The sequence below is a fragment of the Sturnira hondurensis genome, unplaced genomic scaffold, assembly GCF_014824575.4.
Source record: "Sturnira hondurensis isolate 20B ecotype Veracruz unplaced genomic scaffold, ASM1482457v3 Scaffold0011378, whole genome shotgun sequence".
NCBI lineage: Eukaryota > Metazoa > Chordata > Mammalia > Chiroptera > Phyllostomidae > Sturnira > Sturnira hondurensis.
In genome coordinates this window covers 1,090,899-1,114,804 of record NW_028084009.1, presented here as the reverse complement: position 1 = coordinate 1,114,804, position 23,906 = coordinate 1,090,899, and the positions used below count along the sequence as shown (strand labels likewise).

Here is a 23,906-nt window from a genome sequence, read left to right as displayed (position 1 = left end):
GCCGGGCGGTCATTGGGCGGCGTGATAGCGCCGCGGTCCCGCGGCCCTGCAGCCGCTGCTGCCGCCGCAGCCAGCAGAGCGCACCTGCCGGGCCGGGCCGGGCCAGTGGCCATGGCGGGCACCGAGGACTGGCCAGGCCAGCAGCCGGAGCTGGACGAGGACGAAGCAACGTATTGCCGGCGCTGGGGCGCGCAGCACGCCGGGGCCCGCGAGCTGGCCGCGCTTTATTCGCCAGGTAGGACCTTCGCCACCCCCATCTTCCCCAGGGCCTGCAGTCACCAGCCGGGGCTGCGGACAGCGACCCCGGGTTCCCAGATTGGAACCCCAGCCCCAGGCCCCGATATAGAGTTCTAGCCTCGGCTTCTGTTTGCAAATAGTGCCCCCAAGTTTGGGGACCCCATCCCAGCGCCCCTCCAAGCCCGAGCAGATATCTAGCCTCCAGGATTTCTGGATGCCAAGACTCCCCGCATCGAGGAACTGCAATATCAGTTCCGGGGACTACAAAAAAGCTCCCATCACACTCCCAGATTTGGATCCTGGCCTCAGGGCACCCGCGGTTGCAAAGAGTGCCCTTGGACTTAGGAACCCCCCCAACCCCAGAGCCCAGTACAAGCTGGAGGGAGTTCCTCGGCTACATGCACCGCCCAGGCCCCCTAAAAGTCACACCTGGTCCCAGGTTCCCTAGTTTTGGAATACACGCCATAGGTCCCTGGGCTGGAAACAGTGACCTCAACCCCTAAATGTAGCACCCAAATTCAGGGGCCTCCAGCTACCCAGAGTCCCAGATGCCCTTCCCCCAAACCCCTATCCTAGTTACAGTTTCGGTGGCTGAAACTACAGACCACCATTCCATCCCTCCCCTCCATCCCTCTCCTCATCTGCGCCCCACCCCCACCCAACAACAACTCCCTGCAGTGAGGACCGCTCAGCCCCTCACCTAGTATTCCGGAATTACCAGTGGGAGGGCATTGCAAATCCTCCAGTTTAAACTCCTCCCAACACAAGCCATAACTCTATCCTTTGCCCCTTACCCGTGTGGATATATTAGCCCCTCCATTGGGACTTGGATGTACAAGTCTCCATATTCCCCAGACCAGACCACAACTTGGAGACCCTTGCTCCCATTCTGCCCTCAGGCCAAGGCCTCTGGCTTCTTACCACTGTGCCTACCATTTATGCTCCAGCAAACACCAACCCCCAACCCCTTCTCGGACTTCCTCCTGAGCCCCAGGAATCTCGTTGCCTGGCCCCAAGAAGGCCAAGTGTCCCCAGGCCTTAAGGAAGTGCCTTTGAGGACTCCAGAGTCAGGTGACTGGAAGTTGTCAGAGGCTGCTCTGCTGACCATGGTCATCACCCCAAGCTTTGCTTGTCAGGACATTCTGACATCTTAAGGTTTGCAGCCTTAGCCTGGGGTGGGCGTGGCTCCACCACCACCTCTGGCTTGACCGGCCTGACTTTGCAAACATCATCTCTGCCATAACAGGGGCCATTTGCATTCTCATGGACAATCACCGGGGACCTTTCTGGGCCTGTAATTCCATGCTCTGGGTCTTATTTTTTTCTGACCTCACTTAGGCACCTGGCCCATGCTGTCATGGTTTCTTCCGCCTTTTCCCAAAACACTCAGCCTATGGACTAACTTCTGGGCTTGGCGTCCTGACTCTGCTGCCTAGGTGTGTGACCTGGAACAAGCCATTTTCCTTCTCCTTTGCTCACTCTCTCTCTCTCTCTCTCTCTTTTATTTTATTTATTTTTTAGAGAGAAGGGAAACATCGATTGGTTGCCTCTTTCACCCGCCCAATTGGAGACCTAGCCCACAACCCAGCCACGTGCCCTGACTGGGAATCAAACCAGGAAACTTTCAGTTCCCAGGCTGGCACTCAATCCACTGAGCCACACCAGCCAGGGTGCCATTTCCCCTCTCTTAAGCCTCAGTTTCCTCACCTGTAAAATGGGTACAGGGTAAATCTTATTTGTTCTTTAGTGTCATTAGGAATAGGAAATGAGACCATCCACTTTGACACAGTGCCTGGCATACAGTAGGTGCTCCCTATTGCTAACCCAAAAGTCTGACGTTTCCTGTGAATCTTGGAGTGAGCTGCCTCACTTCTCTGGTCCCCAGACTCAGCACTTGAGAATTGAGGGTAAGGATTCAAAGGCCTCCTCCTTTGGTGCACAGCCCTGTCCATTCGAGTAAGCCCTACCCACTTTCAGCCAAATCATACCTGAGCATTTTGAGCCTCCCCTAGGGACCCCATCTCCCCATTTCACCATAATGGTGTCTTTGTCTAGTTCTGGTCTTCCCAAGGGCCCTTCACTCTCTGAAGAATAGCCATGCTGGGATCCGAGGCTGCAGACAGCCTCCTGGTCTCCCAAACCTGCAGTCAAGGTATAACACCTCCCGACATGGAGCTGAGGTGTGTGGAGTGGAGGGAGGGAAACTGGCCACACTAGCTTTTCCAAATTTCATAGACTTCCCTCTGTCCCTTTCCTGTGTGTCCTTGAGGAAATACCTTGACCTCTCTGGGCCTGACCTATAAAATGAGCAGCCAGGCTCACTACATATTAAGCAACTTTGTCCTAATCCCTGTTCTAGACCTGGTGGCACAGTGGTGAACAAGACAAGAAAAAAATGGGGCTGGCATTTTAGTAAGCCCAATACGGAGGTGAAATACCCCTCTTGCCCAGTAGGACAAATATATAGACAGAAAAGGGGGAAATGAAATATTGGGGATGGTAACATTTTAGAAGAGACAGTTAAGGCCTCTCTAAGCAGGTGACATTTGAACAGAGACCTGAAGAGAGGGAGGCATGAAGATATTTGAGAATTAGTCCAGACCAGGGATACAGCAAGTGCAAAGGCCCTGAGGTAGGGGCGAACCTGGAGTATCTGCAGAATAGCAAGGAAACTTGAGGGCTGGAGCAGAGTGAGTGAAGGGAGAACAGGAACGGATTCTGACTTACAGGAGTAGATTCTTTTTCTTTTAAAATTTTGTTTATTTATTTTAGAGAGATGGGAAGTGAGGGAGAAAAAGAAGAGAAATACTGGTGTGCAAGAGAAGTATCTATTGGTTGCCTCTTGCACACCCCTAACTGAGGATCTGGCCTGCAACCTTGGCATGTAAGGTTCGATTCCCTGGCTGGGAATCGAACCAGTGACCTTTTGTTCCGTGAGACAATGCCCAACCCACTGAACCATACCAGTCTGGGCAGGACTAGATTCTTGAGATTCCTGGGGCCAGTGGGGGGTTGACACTGTGACAGCTGGCAGCAATAACAAGGTGAAGAAAATGTATTGAGCCCTGTCATGTTCTGGGCATTTTCTTCACATGCTCTCATGTCATCCTCACTACAGTTGTCTGAGGAGCACCTTGGCCTTGACTCCATTTATAGGAAAGGAAGCTGGGACCTCCCGCCACCCCCCACCCCATGTAGCCTGCTCATGGAGAAGAACATCTTCTTCCTACACTTGTACCACCTGGTTTGGGCTTGGACCTCTCCTTACCAGGGGGACGTTGGCTAGGCCAGGTATTGCATCCATTTGGTTTTCCTCAAGGGCCAGCGCTTCACAAGTACCCCACCCACCTTGGCAACACTTCCTGAGGCTTAGCAAAGAATAGCGACCTGCCCACAATCACACAGCCAGTTAGCAGTGCCAGAACCAGAACTCTGGTGGAGGGCACTCTTGGTTCCGTGTTCTCAGTCTTCACTGTGGGAGTGAGCCAGCCCAAGGTGGGCGTGCAGGCAGGGGTCAAATGTTCCAGGTCAGCGGAGCAGAGAGAGTGGACTTTGTGTCTGCTGGGAGCTGTGAGTCACCTGATCAGTGAGGCCTGGGGTGGAGGGAGCCTCAGCCCAATCCCATGGGCCCCAAGTGTCTGGACGGACAAAGAGTCCTGCTGGTGCCAGGAGCCAGAGGGTCCCATTGTCTGCCCCACTCTGGATTTGGGTTTCATAGCAACAGTCTCCCTGTGCCAGGTGCCAGGATTTGCGACGGGCCTGGCAGTCTCGGCAGGCCTCTCCTGACCTCCTGGGCAAGCCAGCAGGAGAGGCAGGTGTCTGCTGAGGCCTGCCTATGGGTCGGCTAGTCAGGTGCCCTGGGAAGCAGCAGCGGTGGATCCTGAGGGGTCTCTAGTCAGCTGTTCACCTGACCCCTGGCTAAGTACCGATGCCCCCTGCCCTGGAGAACATAGGGGCTCTTAGTATCAGGTTAGCAGATAGGTAGAAGGGATCGGGGCATGGAGCAGAAGTCCTGGCCTGGAGCCTCAGAGCTGAACCTGGGTTCAGTCCCCCAAAAGGGCCTGACGAAATCCAGAGGACAGAGGCGTGGGCCCCTTCCCTAGCCAGGCCTGGTCCCTGCCACACTCTGGGCTCAGCTTTCTCTCCACCTCCCTCAGTCTGTTCTTTTTCCACTTCTTTCTCTCTCCTCCCCTCTGGCCATGCTGTTTCTCTTTTACTAATCTTCCTCTACCCTCTCCCTCTGTCCGCTTCTCTCTTCTGCCTCTGTTCCTCACCTCTGTCTCCCGATTCCTTGCCTGTTCCTTGCCTTCTCCTTACATCCTATCCACACTCTCCCGAGGCCAAGGGTCTCTGAGTGGCCAGAGGCCATCAGAAGTACAGGTTGTCCGGAGCTTGTCTGACCGCATTAGAAGATTTGGGCCTGGTGCCAAGCCCCTGGCTGCAGCCTGTCCCCAGGACAGCAGAGAGGGCTGAGGCCTGGCTCCTGACCTCCCCTGCACCTCACAGCCCTCCACAACCACCGCACACAATCCGGCCCCCTCCCCAGGCTGGTAGTCACTGCTGTAATCAGCCCAGATGATGGGCCCTGGCCAGGCCAGGGGTGGCTCAGAAAAGCAAGGCCCCAGCTCTCTGCCAGAGGCAGCCCGAGCTCTTGTGTCCCAGCAAAGCCCTTCTCCCCGGCTCCAGTCTACCAATCTGTAAAGTGACAGCTTCTAGATCACATGACCATGCAGGCCCTGTCGGGCTAACTGTCCCTGATGTGACTTAGGTGACTCTCCTCGGACTTTGGACAAATCACTTCATCTTTCCAGGCCTAGTCTTTCTTCCTCTGAAGGAAGGGACCAAGGTCCATGGTGCATGGTGAAGGTCAGCTGAGGTTATTCCTGGCATTGTACCTGGCATGTAGGAAGTACTTCATGAAGGCCATTATTGTAGATATTTTATGGGTCAAAGTTGAGGCCTTTGGTCTGCAAAAGAATCCAGATTCCAGGGCCAAAGAAAGTTTAGATGGGAATACAAGGTCCATCTGGAGAAAGTCCAGCCATTGTTAATATAACAAGAATGGTTTGCATGACATTGATGTAGCCTGGGAGCCAAGGAGAGCGAACTGGAATGTGCATCTGTGAACAATGACGACTTCACTGTACTAGTCAGTGGGGGTGGTAGATGCCATTGAGTGAGCACGTGTACTGTGTGGCAGTCACATTCAAAATGATAGCGAGCAGAGCAAAGAATTTGCATCAGATTTTGCATTGAGCTTGAACATTCCTCTGCGGAAAATATTTGGATGACTCAGAAGTCTGCAGCTGTGGGCAACTGGTGATTGGCAGCTTCATCACGACAACACATCCACTCATGTATCACATCTTGTGCAGAGTTTTTTGTGAAACATCAAATCACCCAGTGACTCAGCCCCCCTATAACCCAGATTTGGTGCCCTGCAACTTCTGGCTTTTCCCAAAACTAAAGTCACCTTTGAAAGGGAAGGGATTTCAGACCTTCAATGAGATTCAGGAAAATACAACAGGGCAGCTGATGGCAATTGAGAGAACTGTGTGAGGTCTCTAGGTGCCTGCTTTGAAGGGGACTGAGGCATCACTGTGCTACATATAATGTTTCTTGTATCGTGTTCAGTAAATGTCTCTATCTTTCATATTACATGGCTGGAGACCTTCTGGGCAGACCCTGTATATTCAGATTTCAGGGACACTCTCCATTCTCCATGGCAGGGGGCAGTTTGTGAGTTCAGGATTTTTTTTTTAACTCAGCTCTTCATTTTTACTCACTGAGCCTCAGTTTCCTCATCTGGGAAATGGGGTCACACAGTTCCTACCTGGAAGGACTGAGAATTGAATGAGACTGTGCTTCAGGCTCAAAAACTCAGATGACTGTGGGGACCTGGCCAGGACTGCCACCAAAGGAGCCACCCAATATGAGGCCACCAGTAGTGGAGGGAACTAAGGTGACCTGGGAGCCCTTGCTCGCTCCCTTCTGATGAGAGCAGCCGGCGCTGCTCAGGCCCCAGGGTGGCCAGAGTCCTATGTTCTCAAGGGAAGCAAGGAACAGAATTTTATGTGACTGTGTGTGTGTGTAGTTAATTTTTTTTTCACCTGAGAGCAAAATATGCCAGAGGTTGTGGGTCTGTGGCATCTCCAATGTGGGATAACCCCGGCACCCCAGCTGTGGTAGGCCTCAGTGGGTGTCATCCATTGTTACTGGCATTGCGGAATCACCTGTCTCTTACCCCCGCTGACTGCCCTCCCCAGGCTTCCTACTTCTGAGCCCCAGGCCTGGGCCACAAAGAGGAACCAGTCAGGGGAGGCCCTGCAGAGCCAGATCATGGTGACATCAGCTGGGGGCTGTGGGGGTGTGCACAGCCCACAGGAAACAACTGAGAAGCAGGAAGCAAGGGGTTCTAGGCCCTTTTCTGCTGCTGTGACCCCTGTCGAGGTCCTTGCTACTTCTGGGCCTCAGTGTCCTCATCCATATGAGAAGGGGCCAAGGGAATGTGACCCGAGGCACAGAGTCCTGGCCCTTCCCCACTTTGAGTCTCGGTCTTTTCTCGGGGCCAGGAGAAGGCAGCTATTCTGAGCCTGGCTCAGGGCGCAGCTTGCTGTTGTGTGACGGGGAGAGGCCCCTTCCCCCTCTCTGAGCCTCTTTCCCTACCAGGAACAATATGTTTCCTTCTCAAGTGTTTGGGGGTGTGGCTCCCAGAGACTAAGCCTGGCAGTCTGTCCCTTAGGATCATCATTGAGAATTTTAGTCCACAAGCATTTATTGAGCACTTACTGTGTGCTAGGGGCCTGGTGAGCAAACCAGACACAGTCCTAGGCCTCCTGAATTCGCATTTGGGTAGGAGAAGACGAACGTTATGCAGACAGTGACAGTCCCACATGAGGGATCCCATGTTGGGGGAGCCCGGGGGTCAGAAGAGGAATCATGGGTGGCTTCCTGGAGGCAGAGGTTCCAGGTTGAGCTTTTCAGGGACAGTGCCAAAGTCAGCCTGGTGCAGAGGGGTGAAGGAAACAGCATATACAAAGCACTAAACAGAGGAGAGGACAGATGCAGGAGAAATCTTTCTTTTCTTTCTTTTTTTGGTGGAGGTAACATCTTTACGTGCCCTGGCCCCTTCGGTGGTTAATCACTCACTGGGGCCTGCCTGGCCTTATTGTTTAAGGTGCTCCTGTCCCAGAATGTAGCCAAGGCCATAGGGTGATAGGGAGGGACCAAGGACAGCAGGACCGGTAAGAGCAGGGTCTCAGGAGCCAGACCCTCTGGCCACAGAGTCCTGTCCTGTAGCTGACCAGCCGGGTGGCCTTGGGTTACTCCCTGGCACCACTCCGACCTCACACTTCTCATCTGCAAAATAGCATCACCCCAGCTGGTCCCTGGCACACAGTAACTGCTCAGTAGATGTAAACACTGACGATAAGAAAATTATTTTCATTAAGGGTCTTTGATGCCCTTGGGACCAGCTGCCTGGGCAAACAGTTTTTTTAGGGGCTTTGCCACACATTCTGTGTCACCCACGTGGGGTTTTTTGTTTGTTTTTGGTATAAATGGCTGCCGTTTGCACTTACCAATACGTCCTGGATATTCTAACACATACACACACTGGCTTTTTGCTAGCTCCAGAGATACTGTGGACCACATTCATTTGGCTGGTCCCCCAGGCCAGGGGCACAAGTTATTTCAGTGGTTTGACACCTCAAACAAAGCTGCGCTGAGTCTCAGCTTGTCCAGGCTCGTGTGCCTATTAAAAATACGTGGCAACATTTAAAGAGAAGGTTTCACTCCCACGCCCTGATTTCTGGCTGCGTTTGAGAATTAGAAGCTGCCCTGCACCCTCACCTGTCCCCTCCCTCCCCACAGGCAAGCGCTTCCAGGAGTGGTGCTGCGTGGTGCTGTGCTTCAGCCTCCTGGCCTACAACTTGGTCCACCTCCTGCTGCTGGCCCGCTGGGAGCACACGCCCCTTGTGATGCTGGGTGTTGGTGAGTGCCCATGGCTCTGCCCCCTGCCTGTTTCCCCAGGGGCCAGGGACACACCTAGAGTCCATGCCCCTCTGATGGTGACTTGTATGCATGTATACGTGTGTGGATATGCGTGCTCGTGTGTGCACCAGTGCAGTACATGCTGTGGGAACGCCGCCTCTCAGTCAGTGGCATCCGTGTCCTTCCTGTCCCTTGGGCCAGAAACCTGGGTGTCATCCTCAGCTGCTCTCTTCCACGTTCCACATCCAAAGCATCAGCTGACGTTCTCCGCTCCACTTTCAAACTGCATCCAGAATCCAGCTGTTGCTCTTTCCCTCCACTGCCCCACCCCGATCCAGCCACCATCCCTCCCCGATGGACTCTCGGAGGAGCCTCCTCCCTGGCCTCCCCACTTCCACCTTCACCTCCATTCTCCATACACAGCCAGAGGGACCCCGTTAGAACCTCAGTCAGGTCATGCCTCTCCCCCCATCCCCTCTGTACACTTAGAATGAACCAACCCCTCAGCCCAGCTCCGTCCCCACTCCTCCTGGGACCTCATCTCCCTCCACTCCTCTCTGGCTCACCCAGCTCCCGCCCCACTGGCCTCCTCACTGTGCCTGTGCAGACCCACTAACCCAGGGCCTTTGCACGTGCTTTCCCCTGTGCCTGGAACACTTCCTGTAGATACCTGCGTAGCTCACTACCTCACGCAGCTCTCTGCTCAGAGGTCACCTCCCCTGGGAGCTGCCCCGCCCCCAATTATCCCTAAAAATGGCAGCCCTGACATATACTATCCCCCACCCTATTTTTATACAATATATTTCTTTATGTGTATTCTGTGTTTCCTCTATCAAAGGTCAGCTTCCTAAGAGTAGAGACTTTTGCCTGTTAACTGCTACATCCCCAGCCCCAAGCACAAGGCCTCACACACAGTAGGTACATGATAAATATTCAGTGAATGAATGAATGAATGAAGAAACACACTTATCAGTGCCTTCTGAGTAGTTTCCCTGGTCAGTCCTCACCAATCCACAACCTGGGAGGCAGATGCCACAGTTACCTCATTATTTTTCAGATGAGGGAACTGAGGCCTGGAGAAGGGCCTGGCTCAGAGTCACGTCTCAAGCCAGAAGCACAACATACTTCTTAATTCACTGTCTCCACTCCAGCATTCAGCTCCTACACTCTCATTAAAATCATTCTGGCTGCTTAAGCCAGTGGTGCTCAGGCCAGCAAATAAGCCATCTGGGGTGGGGGTGGGCATGTGCTAGGGGGCCAGCCAGGCCAGCTGGAGGGGAAGGGGGTGAGCCCATCCAGTGCTGGGGAGCCTGGGCCCCGCCTGTAGGAGCCAGACGCGCCCCCTCTGCCCAGAGGGGAGAGAGGGGAGAGGGGCCTGCACTGCCAGCCTCTCATTCAATGGCAGTGATGCAGACAGTGTGAGCCTACAGCCTCATCTGGGGTGGTTCACACAGCACACACACCTAGGCCCCTGCAGATTTGGGTTCAGTCCCGGCTCCAGCATGTCTTGGCTGTGTGGCCTTGGGCAAGTGTCATTGCATCTCTGAGCCTCATTTTCCACATCTTTAAGTGAAACTGCTCACAGTCCCTGCCTCCTAGGGCTCAAGGGCAGAATGCAGACATGCATAACTGCTGAGAGGACCAGTGACCGAAGAGAGGTAGCGAGGGGTCATGGTCCAGCATACCACTCACCAGGGCCAGGGCCTTCTGCCTCGGTGGTCAGTGGGTATTTCCGGAGCACCTACTGTGTGCCAGGCCCCAGGCTGGGCACTTTGAACTCTTGATGGCCACCTAGTGAAAACGTTCTGATCACTGTCCTCTGAATGGCCAGGCGACACTTGCCCCTTGGCCCACCCCACCCACTCCCCCCGCCCAGGCAGCAGCAGAGCCCGGGGTCGAATTTTCTTTCAGACATGCCCAGCTCTCAAAGTTATCACTGGGGGGAAACAGCAGGCAGCAGGCCCAGCTGGGGCAGAGGGTCAGCAGCCTCTGGGCCTAAGTATGTATTGTGTGAACCAGGACAGCGAACATCCCAGGCAGGTCACCAGTCCCTTCTGTGGCTGGGACCAGGCAGCTTCCAGCCCTGGGCCCAGGAGACCTGACAGGCCAGCGCATCTGATGCCAGTTTCCGAATCTCGTACCTTTGCCTCCAGGCTGATAAGAGCAGACAGTCCCCTGATAGCAGTGTTGACACAGTCCCTAATCAGTCTAAGTAGCTGCGCCGATTTGTGTGTTAACCCGTGGGAGGCAAGGGCACAGTGCCAGCCTGTGCACCCACCCCACTGCCCGCCAGCATTATCTCCCCAGAGGTCCCGGCGCCTCTGGAATGCCTCTGGAATCACGGGAGGCAGAATCGTGAAAAGGCCCGCAGTTAATAAATTCAGACAGGTGGCACAGTGCCACGTGATCAAGATAAGGGCGTAGGCAGGGAAGATGGGAGAGGTCAGGGGAGCTTTCTCTGTACAAGTGACAGTTGTGTGGAGGTGGGGGAGGGCGCCTGGCAGACGTTTCTGAGAGAGGTAGTCCAGGCAACAGGAACAGCAGGTGCAAAGGCCCTGAGGCTGGTGTGTGCCCAGTGCTTCAGGGAATAGAGAGCGGGCCAGGGTTTTTATTCCAAAGGTGGTGTGGGGTGTGTGAGTTGGTCCCTGAAAGAGAGAGTAGGAGTTTTGGTGACTAGTCGGGTGGGGTGTCTCTGTGTGGTCTGAGCAGAAAGCCAAGGTTTGGCTCAGGAGCCCGTAGACCAGCCCTCAGCAGTGTCAACTCTGTCTCAGTGTCCACCCCAGGCCAAGAGTTGGGCAGGGACGAAGAAGTCTCCACTGGGTGACTTGTGAGGAAGTGGGGCCCCCCATCCCAGAGGCCCAGGGGTTGTTTCAGGGTCACCGGGTGAGTCAGGGCTGCCCGGAGTGAGTCACCCCCCATTCCCTACCCCGCCCCAGTGTCCTGCAGACCTGGAGGCAATCCGGCCGAAGCAGTCCCCAGGGTGAGCTATCTGCCAGCCACCACCACCACTGCCACCGGCTAGGACAAAGAAGCTTCTGTGTGCCCGCCTCTGCCACCTCTGTCCCTGTTAAAGCAGCCTCAGGCAGCAGGCCTGCTGTCTGTCTGAAAACAGCCTGGGGCCTGGGGGTCCCAGGGCCCTTTCCTCCCCGAAGGAGGGGAGAGCTCGTTCTCTCCCAGAGTAGTTCCTGACCTCTGCCCAAGGGGACACCTCTCCCTGCTGGGCAGCCTGAAAGGGCCGGGTGCTGGCCCTCTACCAGGCGACGAGGCCGAGGGGGCTCTGAGAGGAGTAGCTTTGAAACTGCTTGCTGCAGCTGCACTTGGGGAGCACTCACTGTGTCCCGGGGACCGCGCTAGCCCACCTTATGAACTTGATTTTAGTCACATGAAGTGAGTACTATTAAAATCTGCATTTCCCAGACATGAAGGTTCGGTGTCATCCTGAACACTTTGTGATGGTCTCTGGCCACGTGCCCGGAGCCCTGACTGTCCAGCGGCTGTGTGGCCCTGGCCAGTCCTTACCCCCTGCGTCTCATTTCCTCTTCCGTCGGGGTGTGGTGGGGCCCATCCCAGTAGACATGAAGTGAGGTAATATACGGTTTTTCAGACATTATTTTTGGAACAGTTAGACTTACAGAAAATGAGGAGATAGTACAGACAGTTCCCGTACGCCCCTGCCCCCAGGCTCACCTATTATTAGCATCTTAAGTCCTGCACCAGTATCGCGCATCGGCTACAATTAGTGTTCCGGTATGGATGTGTTATTATGGACTGGAGTCCGCGGTGTGTCCCGTGGTTTTACCCGATGTCCTCTTCCCGTTCCAGGATCCCACTCAGGACTCCCCACCACACTTGGTTGTCGTGCCTCTGTAGGCTCCTCTTAGCTGAGACAGTTTTCATGTTTTCCTTGTTTTCGGTGACCTTGGCAGTTCTGAGGAGGACGGGCATTTCGCTGCACGCCCCTGTGCAGGAGTGCGGCGCACTCCTCAGATTGGGATACGCATTCTGCAGAGGAAGAGCCGAGAGGGGGAGGGTCATTTTCACCGCATCCTAGCAAGGGCACACACTGCCGGTGAGACCCCCCTGGCTCAAGTGTGTTTGCCAGCTTTCTCCACTGCAAAGTTGCCCCCCCGCCCCCTTCCATCCTGCACTCTCTCTGGAAGGCACTGAGCGCACAGCCCACATGTAAGGTGCGGAGAGCTGTGACTCCCAATGGTGCACTTTTTAACACCTTCTGCATAGGATCCAGCGGGCAGGAAGTGCTCCAGTGTTAACCAATACCACAAATGTCGTTTCTTCTAATACAGGTGCTCCTTGATTTAGGATGGGGTTTCATCCTGGTAAAATATTGGAAGCCAAAAATGCACTTAATACGCCTAACCTGCTGAACACCATAGCATAGCCTGGCCGTCCTGAAACGAGCTCAGAACAGATCCATTAGCCCACAGTTGGGCAACACCCATGCACAGAGCTCATTTTACAATACACTGTGAAACATCGCGTACTTTATACTATATACTTTTAACTTACTGTTTTTATTTTCTTCAGATAGATACTCAGATGTAGAATTTCTGGGTTGTATTGTAGTTGTATTTTTTATCTTTTGAGGAACCTCCAAAAAGTTTTGCTTAGTTCCTGCCCAATTTACAACTCCACCAGTGTTGTACAGGGCTCCCTTTTCTCTACATCTTCTCCAAATACTACATGATTTTCCTTATGTGTCAAATCTAAAAAACAAATAAATAAAACAGAAACTCACTCTTAGATACAGAGAACAAATTAATGGTTGCCAGTGGGGAGAGGGATGGGTGAATGGGTAAGAAGGGTGAAGGGGAGTAAGAGGTACAAACCTCCAATTTAAAGAAAAAAGTCATGGGGATGTAATGATGTACAGCGTAGGGAAAATAGTCAAAATCATTGTAATAAAATTTGCATGGTGATAGATGGTTACTAGACCTACTGTGGCGATCACATCATGAGGAATGTAAATGTCTAGTCACTATGTTGTACCACTGAAACTAATATATTTTTGTGTCAACTATATAAAAAACAAACCAACAAAATACTCTTATTATGTGCGTTGCTTCCGTGCCATCGTAAAGTTGAAAAGTCATAGGTCGAACCATTGTAAGTCGGGGACCCTCTGCGTCGTTTCTGTTGCTGTTTCTGTCATCTGTAAGGATTAAATGCTCAGGGCGGTTATGGAGATAAGATGTGTAACCGGCTTAGGACTGGCCTCAGTGCAGTGCAGGGATTAAAAGAGATAAAACATTTAAGGTGCTGACACAGGGCCTGGTACCTGAAGTGTCCAGTAAATGTCAAGGAAAAAACCTAAATAGCCCTGGCAGGTGTGGCTCAGTGGACTGAGCACTGGCCTGCGAACCCAGAAATCACCTGTACCATTCTTAGTCAGGGCACGTGCCTGGGGTTGCAGGCCAGGTCCCCAGGTGGGGGCGTGTGAGAGGCAGCCAGGCGGTGTGTCTGTCACCCATCAATGTTTCTCTCCCTCTCTTTCATTCTCCCATTCCCTCTTTCTAAAAATAAGTAAATAAAATCTTTAAGAAAAGACTAAATAGATAAAAAGCTGACATCTTTACACAAAGGAAACGAGGGCATCTGTCTGCATACAGGCAAGTATATGAGCGCTTTCACGGAAGGTGAGCCAGAACAGCCCCGCCGGAAAACAGCCCAGATGCCCGACAGCAAAATGGATGAACCTGCCGTGGTACCTCCAGACTTCAGAATACAGCTCAGCAATAAAAACGATGTAGCTGCTACATCAGCTACATGGATGACTCCAGAGGCATTATGCCAATGAAAGAAGCCAGACCCAAAAGAGCACATACTGCATGAATCCATTTATGTGACGTTCTAGAATAGGCAAAGCCAATCTAGGATAAGAAGCAGGTCAGCGGTTGCAGGGAACAGGGGTAAAAGGAAAGTTAAGGGGCACCAGGTCACCCCCTGGGGGGCCGCCTTTGCGTGCAGGGAGCATTTAGAGGCATTGCTGGAGAGGCTGGGGTGGGGCCTCCCTCGGTGACGGGGCGGCTGAGTGGCTTCTGGAGGCTCCATGCCGGCCTCTCTGCAAGTGAAGATGCTGAGGCCCAGAGGGTCACAGAGCCATGTGGTAGCAAGAGAGGAGGCCCCTGATTCTTGACCTAGAGTCCCCTTAACTCTCGGCGCCTCTCCTCTCGGCCCTCCCGGTAGACACGAGGTTCGGTGTATAGAGCACCCCATACTGTGCCGCAGGAGCTCTGCCCCTGGACCTGCTGAGGCCCAGTTTAAGGGCATGAAAGGGTGTGGTGTTAGGGGCGGGTAAACCTGCCTTTGCCCATCCTACGCTGCCACTTTTACTCCACAGGATGGTGCAGGGCGGGGGGTCAACTTCTCAGAGCCCCTTTCCTCACCCAAGAAGTAGAGATGAGAAATGGCACCATCTCAGGCGGTGACAAGTGCCATGAGAGAAATTAAGCACAGAGATGTGACCAGGAGCACCTGACTGAGGGGAGAGGCTGGCTTTCACCAGGGGGTTGGGTGATGTTGGCCCTGAACTAGAAGGCTGAGGAGGGGCCAGCCACTCAGAGAACCTTAGGGAGGGGTGGGGAGCCAACTGGGGGAACAGCAAGTGCAACAGCCCTGGCTCCCAGCTGCCTGGCCTTCCGCACTCTTACCGGAGTCCACCCTCCCAGCGTTGGCACTGGGGAAAAGGCTGCCCAGCCCGGGTGGGGCCCTGGGCACACAGGCCCAGAGGCTAGGGCTTATCCTTCAGCTTCCGCATTCCAGGAGGTGGTGCTTGTCCTCACCTGCCCACCTGTCATTGTCACCAAGAACCTCCTGCACAGAGGTTCTTGGTGGGCATCTCCCCTGCCTCCGCCACCTGTTCCCTGTTTGGTGTCCACTGGGTGGAGGCTCCAGGGCCTCTGGGAGGTCTTCATTCTCAGCTGCCCCTTAACTTGGGCTCAAGTATCGGAACTGCCTGTCCACAGTGACCTGCATGTCCTCTCTTGCCCCCTCGCTCATGACCCCATTCTCCAGGGAGGCCCCTGGGGACTTTTCTGCAGCCTTCACAGTGTCCCAGGGCTGAGGCTCAGTCCTGGGGCTGAGGACCTTAGCAGAACTCAGGGAACCTTTAAATGGCCTAGGTGGGCCTTGAACAACAAGCGCACACAGAGAGACTGAGTCTGAGGAGGGGTAGGGAAAGAGCTTGCCTGAAGTCCCATGACCCCGTGGACTATACTTACTGTCCCTGAAATCTGTGCTCGTTCCCTGCCACATTTTATAGCTTTTCCCGCCTCACATCTCTTTGCCCTGGAGACAGGGAGTTCGGCGTCTGGTGTGTGTCTGGCTCCAGAGCATGGCCCACAGCACAGGCTCCGAACCACAGACTGAATGACTGAGTTACAATTACAGTGAGTATTAAGGACTCACTGTGCACCAAGCACTGGACTTAGTGTTTACATCGACTGGTTCAATGAGTATTTACCGAGCCCCTGAAGTCCAAGGTGACAGGAAGTGCTGGAAGGTGACAGCACGCCCAGTTTTAGATCAGGTGTGCCTTTGAGTAAAGACCTGAAGGAAGTGGAGGAGTGAGCTGGGTTACATCTTGGGCTAGAATGTTCCAGGCAGAGGGAAAAGCAAATGCGAAGACCCGGAGACATGCAAGGGAACACACCCAGGAGGCTGAGGTGCGGCGAGAGGGCGGTGTGAGGGGGATGGCACCGGGCTGTTACTTTGGAAGGTGGTCGCCTCTCTGTCTCAGTTGCCCCACGTGTGCAAGGGGATGGGGCCTCCCACTGTGTTAAATTTGGACCCCAAGGCAGGTCTGCATGCCATCTGCGCACCTCCGTCTAGTGACTTCTACTCTCCGAACCTGTGTCCTTCTCTGTAAAGTGAGAATGAAAAGGGGACCAACTTCTAACCGGTTATGAGAACTTATTGAACTCAGGCATGTAAAGCACTTGCGTCTGACACTAAAAGTGCTCAGTAAATGGTAGCTGCCGTGTTTTTAATCATCATCATCCCCATCCATCTAGAGGCATCTTGGGCCCAGAGAGGTTAAGTAACATACCCAGCGTCACACAGCTGGTGAACGACAGCTGGAATTTAAGTCCAGATCTACCGGCTCTTAACCTCTGTGTCACACTGAACCCTCGAGCACATGGTAAAGGGACCCCACTCCAGTTCTGAACCAGTGGGGAACAAAGACAAGGAAAAGGCTGCTAGATGCCAAATAATCACATTGATGGTTGATCAAAGCTTGGTAGGATTGGGGAACATGGTGTCTATCTGCAGTTAAGGTACTTTCTTAACACCAAACCCCAGAAGGACAATTCCGCCTTGTCACGGGCAAGGCTGTAGCAGAGTGGACTTCCCTACAAAGGACTTTTGGGGGTCAGAGCAGGGGATAGTCAGTTCTTAACAGGGAAATGTTGAGCTGATCTGAGCATGCCCAGTTTAGTCTCTTCAGTCCCTGTACCTCCCCTGGGGCAGAGCAAGTCAAGGGACGGATCCAGATGGAGGCCAGGAGTATTATGCCTGGGGCTCCATTCACAGAAAAGAAAGCATCCCAAGTAGAGAAGGGACAGCCTTCCCCGTGACAAATGAGTGAGTGAGCAAGCAAGCCACTGAGCGAACGCGTGACTCCCCGGTTTGGGGTGGGCAGGTGGGGAGATGCTCCTCTTTGTCCCCGCTGCCCTGCCTACCACTCACCCTGTTCTCGTGCACAGTTGCAGGGGCCCTCCTTGCTGACTTCTTGTCCGGCCTGGTGCACTGGGGAGCCGACACGTGGGGTTCCGTGGAGCTACCCATCGTGGGGAAGGTGCGTGCGTATCTTGACCCCGCCCAGCCAGTGTCCTCTGGAAGGAGGTGGGGCTCTCTGATGCCCGAACCCGTTTCCCCATCTGAAAGGTGGGAACCCCCCCTCCAGCCTGCCCAACGTGCCCCTCCTCCAGGACTAGAACAGGACTCCCCTGGGATTTCCTGGAGAGCTTTGATATGTGTCCCCCTCCCTCACCAGAACCCTTTGACTTTAGGGCCACTTCTTGTTCTCCTTTGCCTGCCGTGCTATGGCTCACTTGGTTGTTTTCATTGAACTTGATCTTGTACCAGTCAGACCTTTTTCGTTATAAGTTATAGAAAGTCTAATACAAACTGGCTTAACCAAGCAAAGGTCCTGATTCATGTACTGAAAATTTCAGGAATAGAGCCTGAAAATCAAGGCATGGCTGGGTCCTGCAGGACAGACAGACAACCCATGTTCTTCTCGGTCTCTCTCAGTGTCTGTCTCTGTCTTCCTCTCCCTTGGCTTCATTCTCATGTAGGTTTTTCCCCTGGTAAGGTAGCCATGCTGGCTTCCAGCTTCCTAGAATTTCATTCTCCTGTCTCAGCAGCCACCCCCAAGGGGGGAGCACTTCCTTTCCCAGAGTTATAGCCAAAATCCTATGGCTCACTCCCATTGGCCCAGCGTGGGTCACATGCCCATTCCTCAGCCAGTCACTGTAGCCAGAGGGAAGGAATGTTCTGATTGGCCAAGCTGGGGTCACATGCTCACTCTTAACTAGGAAATGGTGGGGTTAAGCCCATCAGAATAAAAGGGGAGGGAGTTACCAGAAGGAAGGACTTAGATGCTGGGAAGAAGCAAAGGGTCCTGCCTGTCACTGTGAGGGCCTCCTCAGCTGTCTTAGGATGGAAAAGAAGGGCAGAGATTGTCTTCAAGACTCCTCACAGCCTAGGTGGGGAGACTGAGGCCCAAAGGGGGGCAGGACCAGCCCAAGGTCCCTGCCAGGTCATTTCGACCCATCTTCTGCTAGAGCTGCTTGACCTAGACACTGAAGGCTGGGTGGGATCTGTATCAGTGGCATAATGGAATGTTCCAGCACCTCAAAGCCAAGGAGGTGAGCTCGGATTAAGTGTGTGCAGGCTGTTGTGGGGAGGGGCTGACCACCGTGGGCTGAGTGACCAGAGCCATGTGCCCTATCACCCCCGTCCTACCCAGGCTTTCATCCGACCGTTCCGGGAGCACCACATCGACCCGACGGCCATTACACGCCATGACTTCATCGAGACCAACGGAGATAACTGCCTGGTGACACTGCTGCCACTGTTGAACATGGCCTACACATTCCGCACCCAGAGCCCCGGTGAGCGGCGTGCCAGCTGGCGGCGGGCCCCCGGGGGCCACTGGGGACAAACATTCTTCCTGGCCCCTGTGAGCCTCCCATGGCTTATGTATGTGTTTCACCCCTCACAAGGTTATGAAAATATTTTTAGCAACCTTCATGTGAAATTGGGGTATTTGACATAAAGCTCTGTGTTTCCAGCTTCTCTTAAACAATTTGACCTGGTCATCTGGGTTCTTGTTCGCACTTGGCTTCTTCACTGGGCTGCAGCGGAGCCGAGGCTGCTGCCTCTAGACGGGACGCGCACTCCCCAGTCCCCACGCTCCCTGCTGTCCTGCACCCAGCCCCCTTGCTCATTTGTGCCACCTGCCCGGCCCTGGTTTTGCTGCACCAGTTTAGTGGACAGAGCGTAAGCTGAGAGCTCATGCAGCCCTGAGGGTTCAGCTGTCTGCCCTCCCTATTTTAGAGAGGAAGCGTGTCCCAAAGCATGTCACTGCGCCTCTCTGCGCCTCATCTGTCAAGTGGGGGAATGAGGCCTTCCTTTTCCTGGTCTTGTTCTGACAACTGGACACCTCAGTGGTCCTTAGAGCAACCCCCAGTGGGTAGTTGTGATGGGTGCCTGTGCTGTAGTAGGAGCCATGGTGTCCCACCCACATCCGCTGCCCAAAAAGTGGAGCCCTCCCCTGGCCACTGGGTGTGGTGGCTCCCAGCTGCCCCTTCTGAGAACTACTAGGGCAGGTCCCATCTCTCCCCTGGAGATAAGCCCGAAGCCAGTTACAGGAAACACTTACAAAAGACCAGGCCCCTCACTTCTGAGTGGGACCCACTCGGGAGTCATTAACGCTCCTGAAGTCCATCCCCCGCCTCCGCCAGGATCGGGCTAAGGCAAGACTCCCCGACCCCATCTTTACTTAGCGCTGCCCCTGTCCTGCTTCCCTCACTCCCTCACATGGTCTTCCAGAAGAGGATTCCCCTCACTCCCCCACTCCCCCGTAAACCACATGCACCCGAATCCTTGTCTCAGGCTGTGCTTCTAGGGAACCTAGACAAAGACTTACTCTCATTTTATTGATGAGGAAGCTAAGATGTCAGGATGCTGTTGCTGACCCAAACTCATACAGCCAAGAAACATCAGGGCAGGAATCTGAACCCAGCGCTGCAACGCCAGAGCCCGTGTTCTTAACCAGTGCTTATGCTTTCTGAGCAGAAGTACCTGCCCACTGATCAGCGGAGTCTGAGCCTGCCCGAGGCCACGTGGGAGGCTGGCACTTGGGTACCAGCCTGGGATGGGAGCTACCCCAGGCAGGCAGTGAAGGCCAAGTTGGGGGTCAGTCCCCACCCCATGTGACAAGTATGTGGGCCCTATGGGTACCCGCCCTCTCCCCACCCTGCAGAAGCCCTGGAGCGGCTGTACCCCTGGGAATGCTTCGTCTTCTGCCTGATCATCTTCTGCACCTTCACTAACCAGATCCACAAGTGGTCACACACGTACTTTGGGCTGCCACGCTGGGTCACCCTCCTGCAGGACTGGCATGTCATCCTGCCACGTAAGCACCACCGCATCCACCACGTCTCTCCCCACGAGACCTACTTCTGCATCACCACAGGTGCGGCTGGAGGGCGGCATGGAATAGGCCACCCCACCCCTCAGGGTGAGGATGGGGTCACTCCATCCTCTGGGTCAGGAGGGCACAGGCTGTAGTGGGAGGGCATACCGTCCTTGCCCTGTGGGGATGTTCTCCCAGAACATAGTAATTGAGGACCCACTATGTGCCAGGCACTCTTCTAGGTGCTAAGGACACAGTTGTAAACAAGACAGAAACCACCCTCCCCACCTCATGTAGTTATAATTCCAACCACCCATCTACCTAGGAAATATTTATTAAGCACCTACTGTGTGCCAGGCACTGCTCTGGACATAGGACACAGCACTGAACAAAACAGCAAAAGTCCTGCCTTCAAGGCATTTACATTCTAATGGGAGCATTCCAGACAATGAGTAGGTACTACATCTGAGAGTGCTAACTGCTATGGAGGAAAAGAAAGCAGGGGGTAGGAGAAGGGAATAGGGAGCTTCCCCTTTTCAATGGGGCGGTCACGGGAAGGTCTCACCGAGCAGGTGACATTCGAGCTGAGGGAGAAAGTCACGCAGATCTGAACGAAGAGCATTGCAGGTAGCGGGAACAGTGAGTGGGCGCAGAGGCCCTGGGGCAGGGGCGTGTGCATTTGTGTGAAGGGCAGCAAGGAGGCCAGTGCGGCTGGAGTGGAGGGCTTGAGGGGCAGAGCGATAAGGAAGATGATAAAGTCCCGAGTGAAGGGCAGAGAGTGGCTGCTCACATACAGAGGTCAGAAAGCTGGAGTGAGTGTAGGAGGGACCTTGCAGATAAGTGGGGAAGGATCCAGCCAAGCAAAAGGAAGACCAGGTACAAATGTTCTGAGGCAGAGAGATGCCCGGAGTCTGACTGAGGAACAGTAAGGAGGCACATATGCCATTGGTACTGGGCCAGTGCCGGAGAGGTCAGGTGCACAGGTTTGCCAGGACCAGCCGGGTGTCTTTCAAGGTTAAGTACATAAACTGCTCTCAAGTCAGGGCAACTCAGGTTCAGCTGTCATCTCCTCCACGTGTGCCTGTAGAAGACTCTGGCCCCCCCAGGTCTCACGTTTCTCGTCCGCAAAGTGGGGCTGTAGCCACTTCCTGCACATTCCACCTTCGCAGGGTGTGAACGGCACAGGGCAGGGTCAAAGTGCTTAGCACACAGTAGGTACTCAATAAGCTACTGGGGTTTTGTTTGGGGGGGATCATTTTGTTTTTTTCTGAAGGCAGAACTGAGAGCCACAAAATTTTTTTTTTTTGCATATCCTAAAGTCATGGTCTCTGAGGGCGGGTGTGGGCGCTAGACTTTAGGCTGTAGGAGTTCAGTTAACCACTCGGCCACGTCCGGGGCCCATCTGGGTTTGGCCACCTACTCACTGGGAAACTCCCTTTTAGGTCTCAGTCTTCTCATGTGGAAAGGGAGCTGGTGATAGTATCTACCTGGTTTGGATGGGAAACTACTACAGATATGAAATAAGATTGTGAGCAATGTGTACTGAGCACCTACTATGTGCTAGGCACCATGCAAGGCACTTGGGCATCAACAGTGAAAGAACATGAGGTTCTGCTGTTCGTGGCTGACATTCTAGTTGGGGGTTGGGGAGAAAAACCAATAAAAAAAAACAGGAAAGTGCTGAATTAATGACAATGGTTACATTATCATAAAGGCTATAAAGAAATAAAAGATGGGGGCATGACAGGCATGGAGTACAGTTCAAGTGGTAGTCAGGGAAGGCTTCCTGGGAGAGGTGGTATTTGAGCCAAATGATAAGAAAGAGCCACCATACCTAGCACATAGTAAATGCTCAGTAAGAAAGTAAACGAGTGAGGGTATGAAGGCTTGTCTGAGCAGCCCGTGAGCCCCTTGGTGGGTGGCCCCCCTCCCAGATTCTTTGATCACTCCTTGTCCCCTCCCCTCTGCAGACCCACTCCATGTAGTTTCTGCCCCAGGTAGGAGCAGCTCTCTCCCTATATTCCCTCAACTACTGCTCCCCCATTCAACCCCCTGGTACCCTGTTTCCACTGCAGGCTGGCTCAACTACCCTCTGGAGAAGATGGGCTTCTGGCGACGCCTAGAGGACCTCATCCAGGGCCTGACGGGTGAGAAGCCTCGGGCAGATGACATGAAATGGGCCCAGAAGATCAAATAACTCCTCCAGCCTGCCGCCTTGTTGCCAACCTTCCCCAGCCTCCCCAAACCGAAGCCATCTGCCAAATTCCAGCCTTCCTCGTGCTGGCCCCTCCAGGTGGAGAGGATGCCTCCTGGGCTGGGCCTGGGCACCCCCAGCCCACCCTTTGTGACACAGAATACTTGAGCCACTGATTTTTAATTTCCTTTTTTTTTTCCGTTTTCTTTCTTTGGCCCCTCCCTAGCTACCTGAGCTGCTCTGCCAAGCCTGACTCTGCAGAAAAAGGAGCCCCTTGGGTAGAGGGGAAGCTCACCCCCACTCCCTACACTGCACCCTCCCCTAGCCCCACTGGGTAGCCCTTCAGCATGGCTGGCATTGGGGTAACTAAGTTGTCTTATTTGTCCCTCTTTGTCTGCCTGCCGTGGTCTAGGAGCCCCCAGGCACTAAGTGTCCCTGGAGCATTGCCCTGCCATAGCTCTGACCCCAAAGGCCTTGGCGGACGGCCCCGGCCTGGCCTGTCCATTCACAGATGGCAAAGTGCAGCAAGGGTCTGAGGGCAGGTGGCCAAAAGAGGCCAGAGTCCCCTACCCAAGTCTGGACCCCTCCTCCCCCACCAGCCCACATGGTTCCAGCCAGAGCGGGTGTTTCTAAGTGAATGAAGGATGACTTCGCGGGGTACAGCCCTGCGGTGGGTCTTAATCACTTGTAATGGGACACAGTGCTCACTCCGGCCGGGGGCGTGTCAGAGGAGGAAGAGTGGGGCTTTTATCGTTTTGGTTTGTTTTTTTTTAAAGGTGCTTGCTTGTTTAATGTAAATAATAGAAAGCCTTAATATCTTTTCTGTAACACGGAGTAATATTTTAATGTCATGTTTTGGATGTACATAATATATTTATAACAAAGCAGCGAGAATCTACTTCACCTCCGCAGCCTCGTGTTTCCTGGTTGGCTGGGGAAGGCGGGGGAAGGAGTCTGAAGGGTGAGGTGCCACCCTAGCCTGTTCCCAGCTTCCCGGGCAACCCCGGGCTCAGGATGGAGGCCTTGTCACCCAAGACAGTTAATGAATGGTGATATCTGCTCCAAACACTTGGAGGGACTCGTGATTTGGTAAGGAATGATCCTTTTGCAAGAGATCATGATGACTGAGTAATGAAGGTTGATCCCTATTAGTGAATTCCTTCAGCAAATGTGTATTGGCAACTAGTGTGTACCAGGCTCTGACCTGGACCCTGGGGCACAGCAGTGAACAAACTAAACAAGGATTTACCCTAGTGGAGACGACCCCTGGGGAAAGGGACAATAAACATAAATACATGTATACGGGCATTCAGATGTTGATTTGTAAAGAAAGTCAAGCAGCATGGAACCACACTGGAAAAGCAGAGTGGGGCTCTTTGGCAGTGTGGCCTGGGAGAGCCTGAGGAGGTGACATTTGAGCTGAGAGCTGGAGGTGGAGAAGGAGCCAGCTGGGGTGAGAACTGGGGAAAGAGGACTCCTGGGGGACAGCAAGTGTGAAGGACCTGAGGCAGGAACAAGCTTGGGGTTTTTAAGTGACAGTGTGATTGGACTGAAGTGAGCAAGGGGAAGGTGGGGTTGGAAAAGTGGAGACTTGTTATATAGAACCTCACAGGCTGGTGCAAGTGGAGAGATACTGGACATTTCGGACAAATGAGTGTCTTGTTCATTTATTCACTGAACAAGTCATCAGAAGGCACCTCCTTTGTGCCAGGCACTGGGATTCAGTGGTGAATGCTACAGGTGTCAAAATCAGTATCTAGTCCGGGCTGGAGAGTGTCTAAATTATTAGAAGAAGCAGCCTGTTGAGGACAGAGATGACAA

The 23,906-nt window shown here is 53.7% G+C and overlaps 1 protein-coding gene across 2 annotated transcripts; it reads left to right on the top strand.

The window, feature by feature from the left end:
* PEDS1 (plasmanylethanolamine desaturase 1) lies at nucleotides 1-23,385 on the top strand. Of its 2 annotated transcripts, none has more exons than XM_037059886.1 (6): nucleotides 1-235; nucleotides 8,110-8,229; nucleotides 16,953-17,044; nucleotides 18,221-18,365; nucleotides 19,739-19,891; nucleotides 21,967-23,385. In XM_037059886.1, exons 1-6 carry the CDS (start codon nucleotides 112-114, stop codon nucleotides 22,086-22,088), a joined length of 756 nt encoding a protein of 251 aa, XP_036915781.1. In that variant the 5' UTR covers nucleotides 1-111; the 3' UTR covers nucleotides 22,089-23,385. The 2 variants fall into 2 exon arrangements, with proteins under 2 accessions (XP_036915781.1, XP_036915780.1); XM_037059885.1 differs by having other exon boundaries at nucleotides 2-235; nucleotides 19,739-19,951.
* The last annotated feature ends 521 nt before the right edge of the window (nucleotides 23,386-23,906 follow it).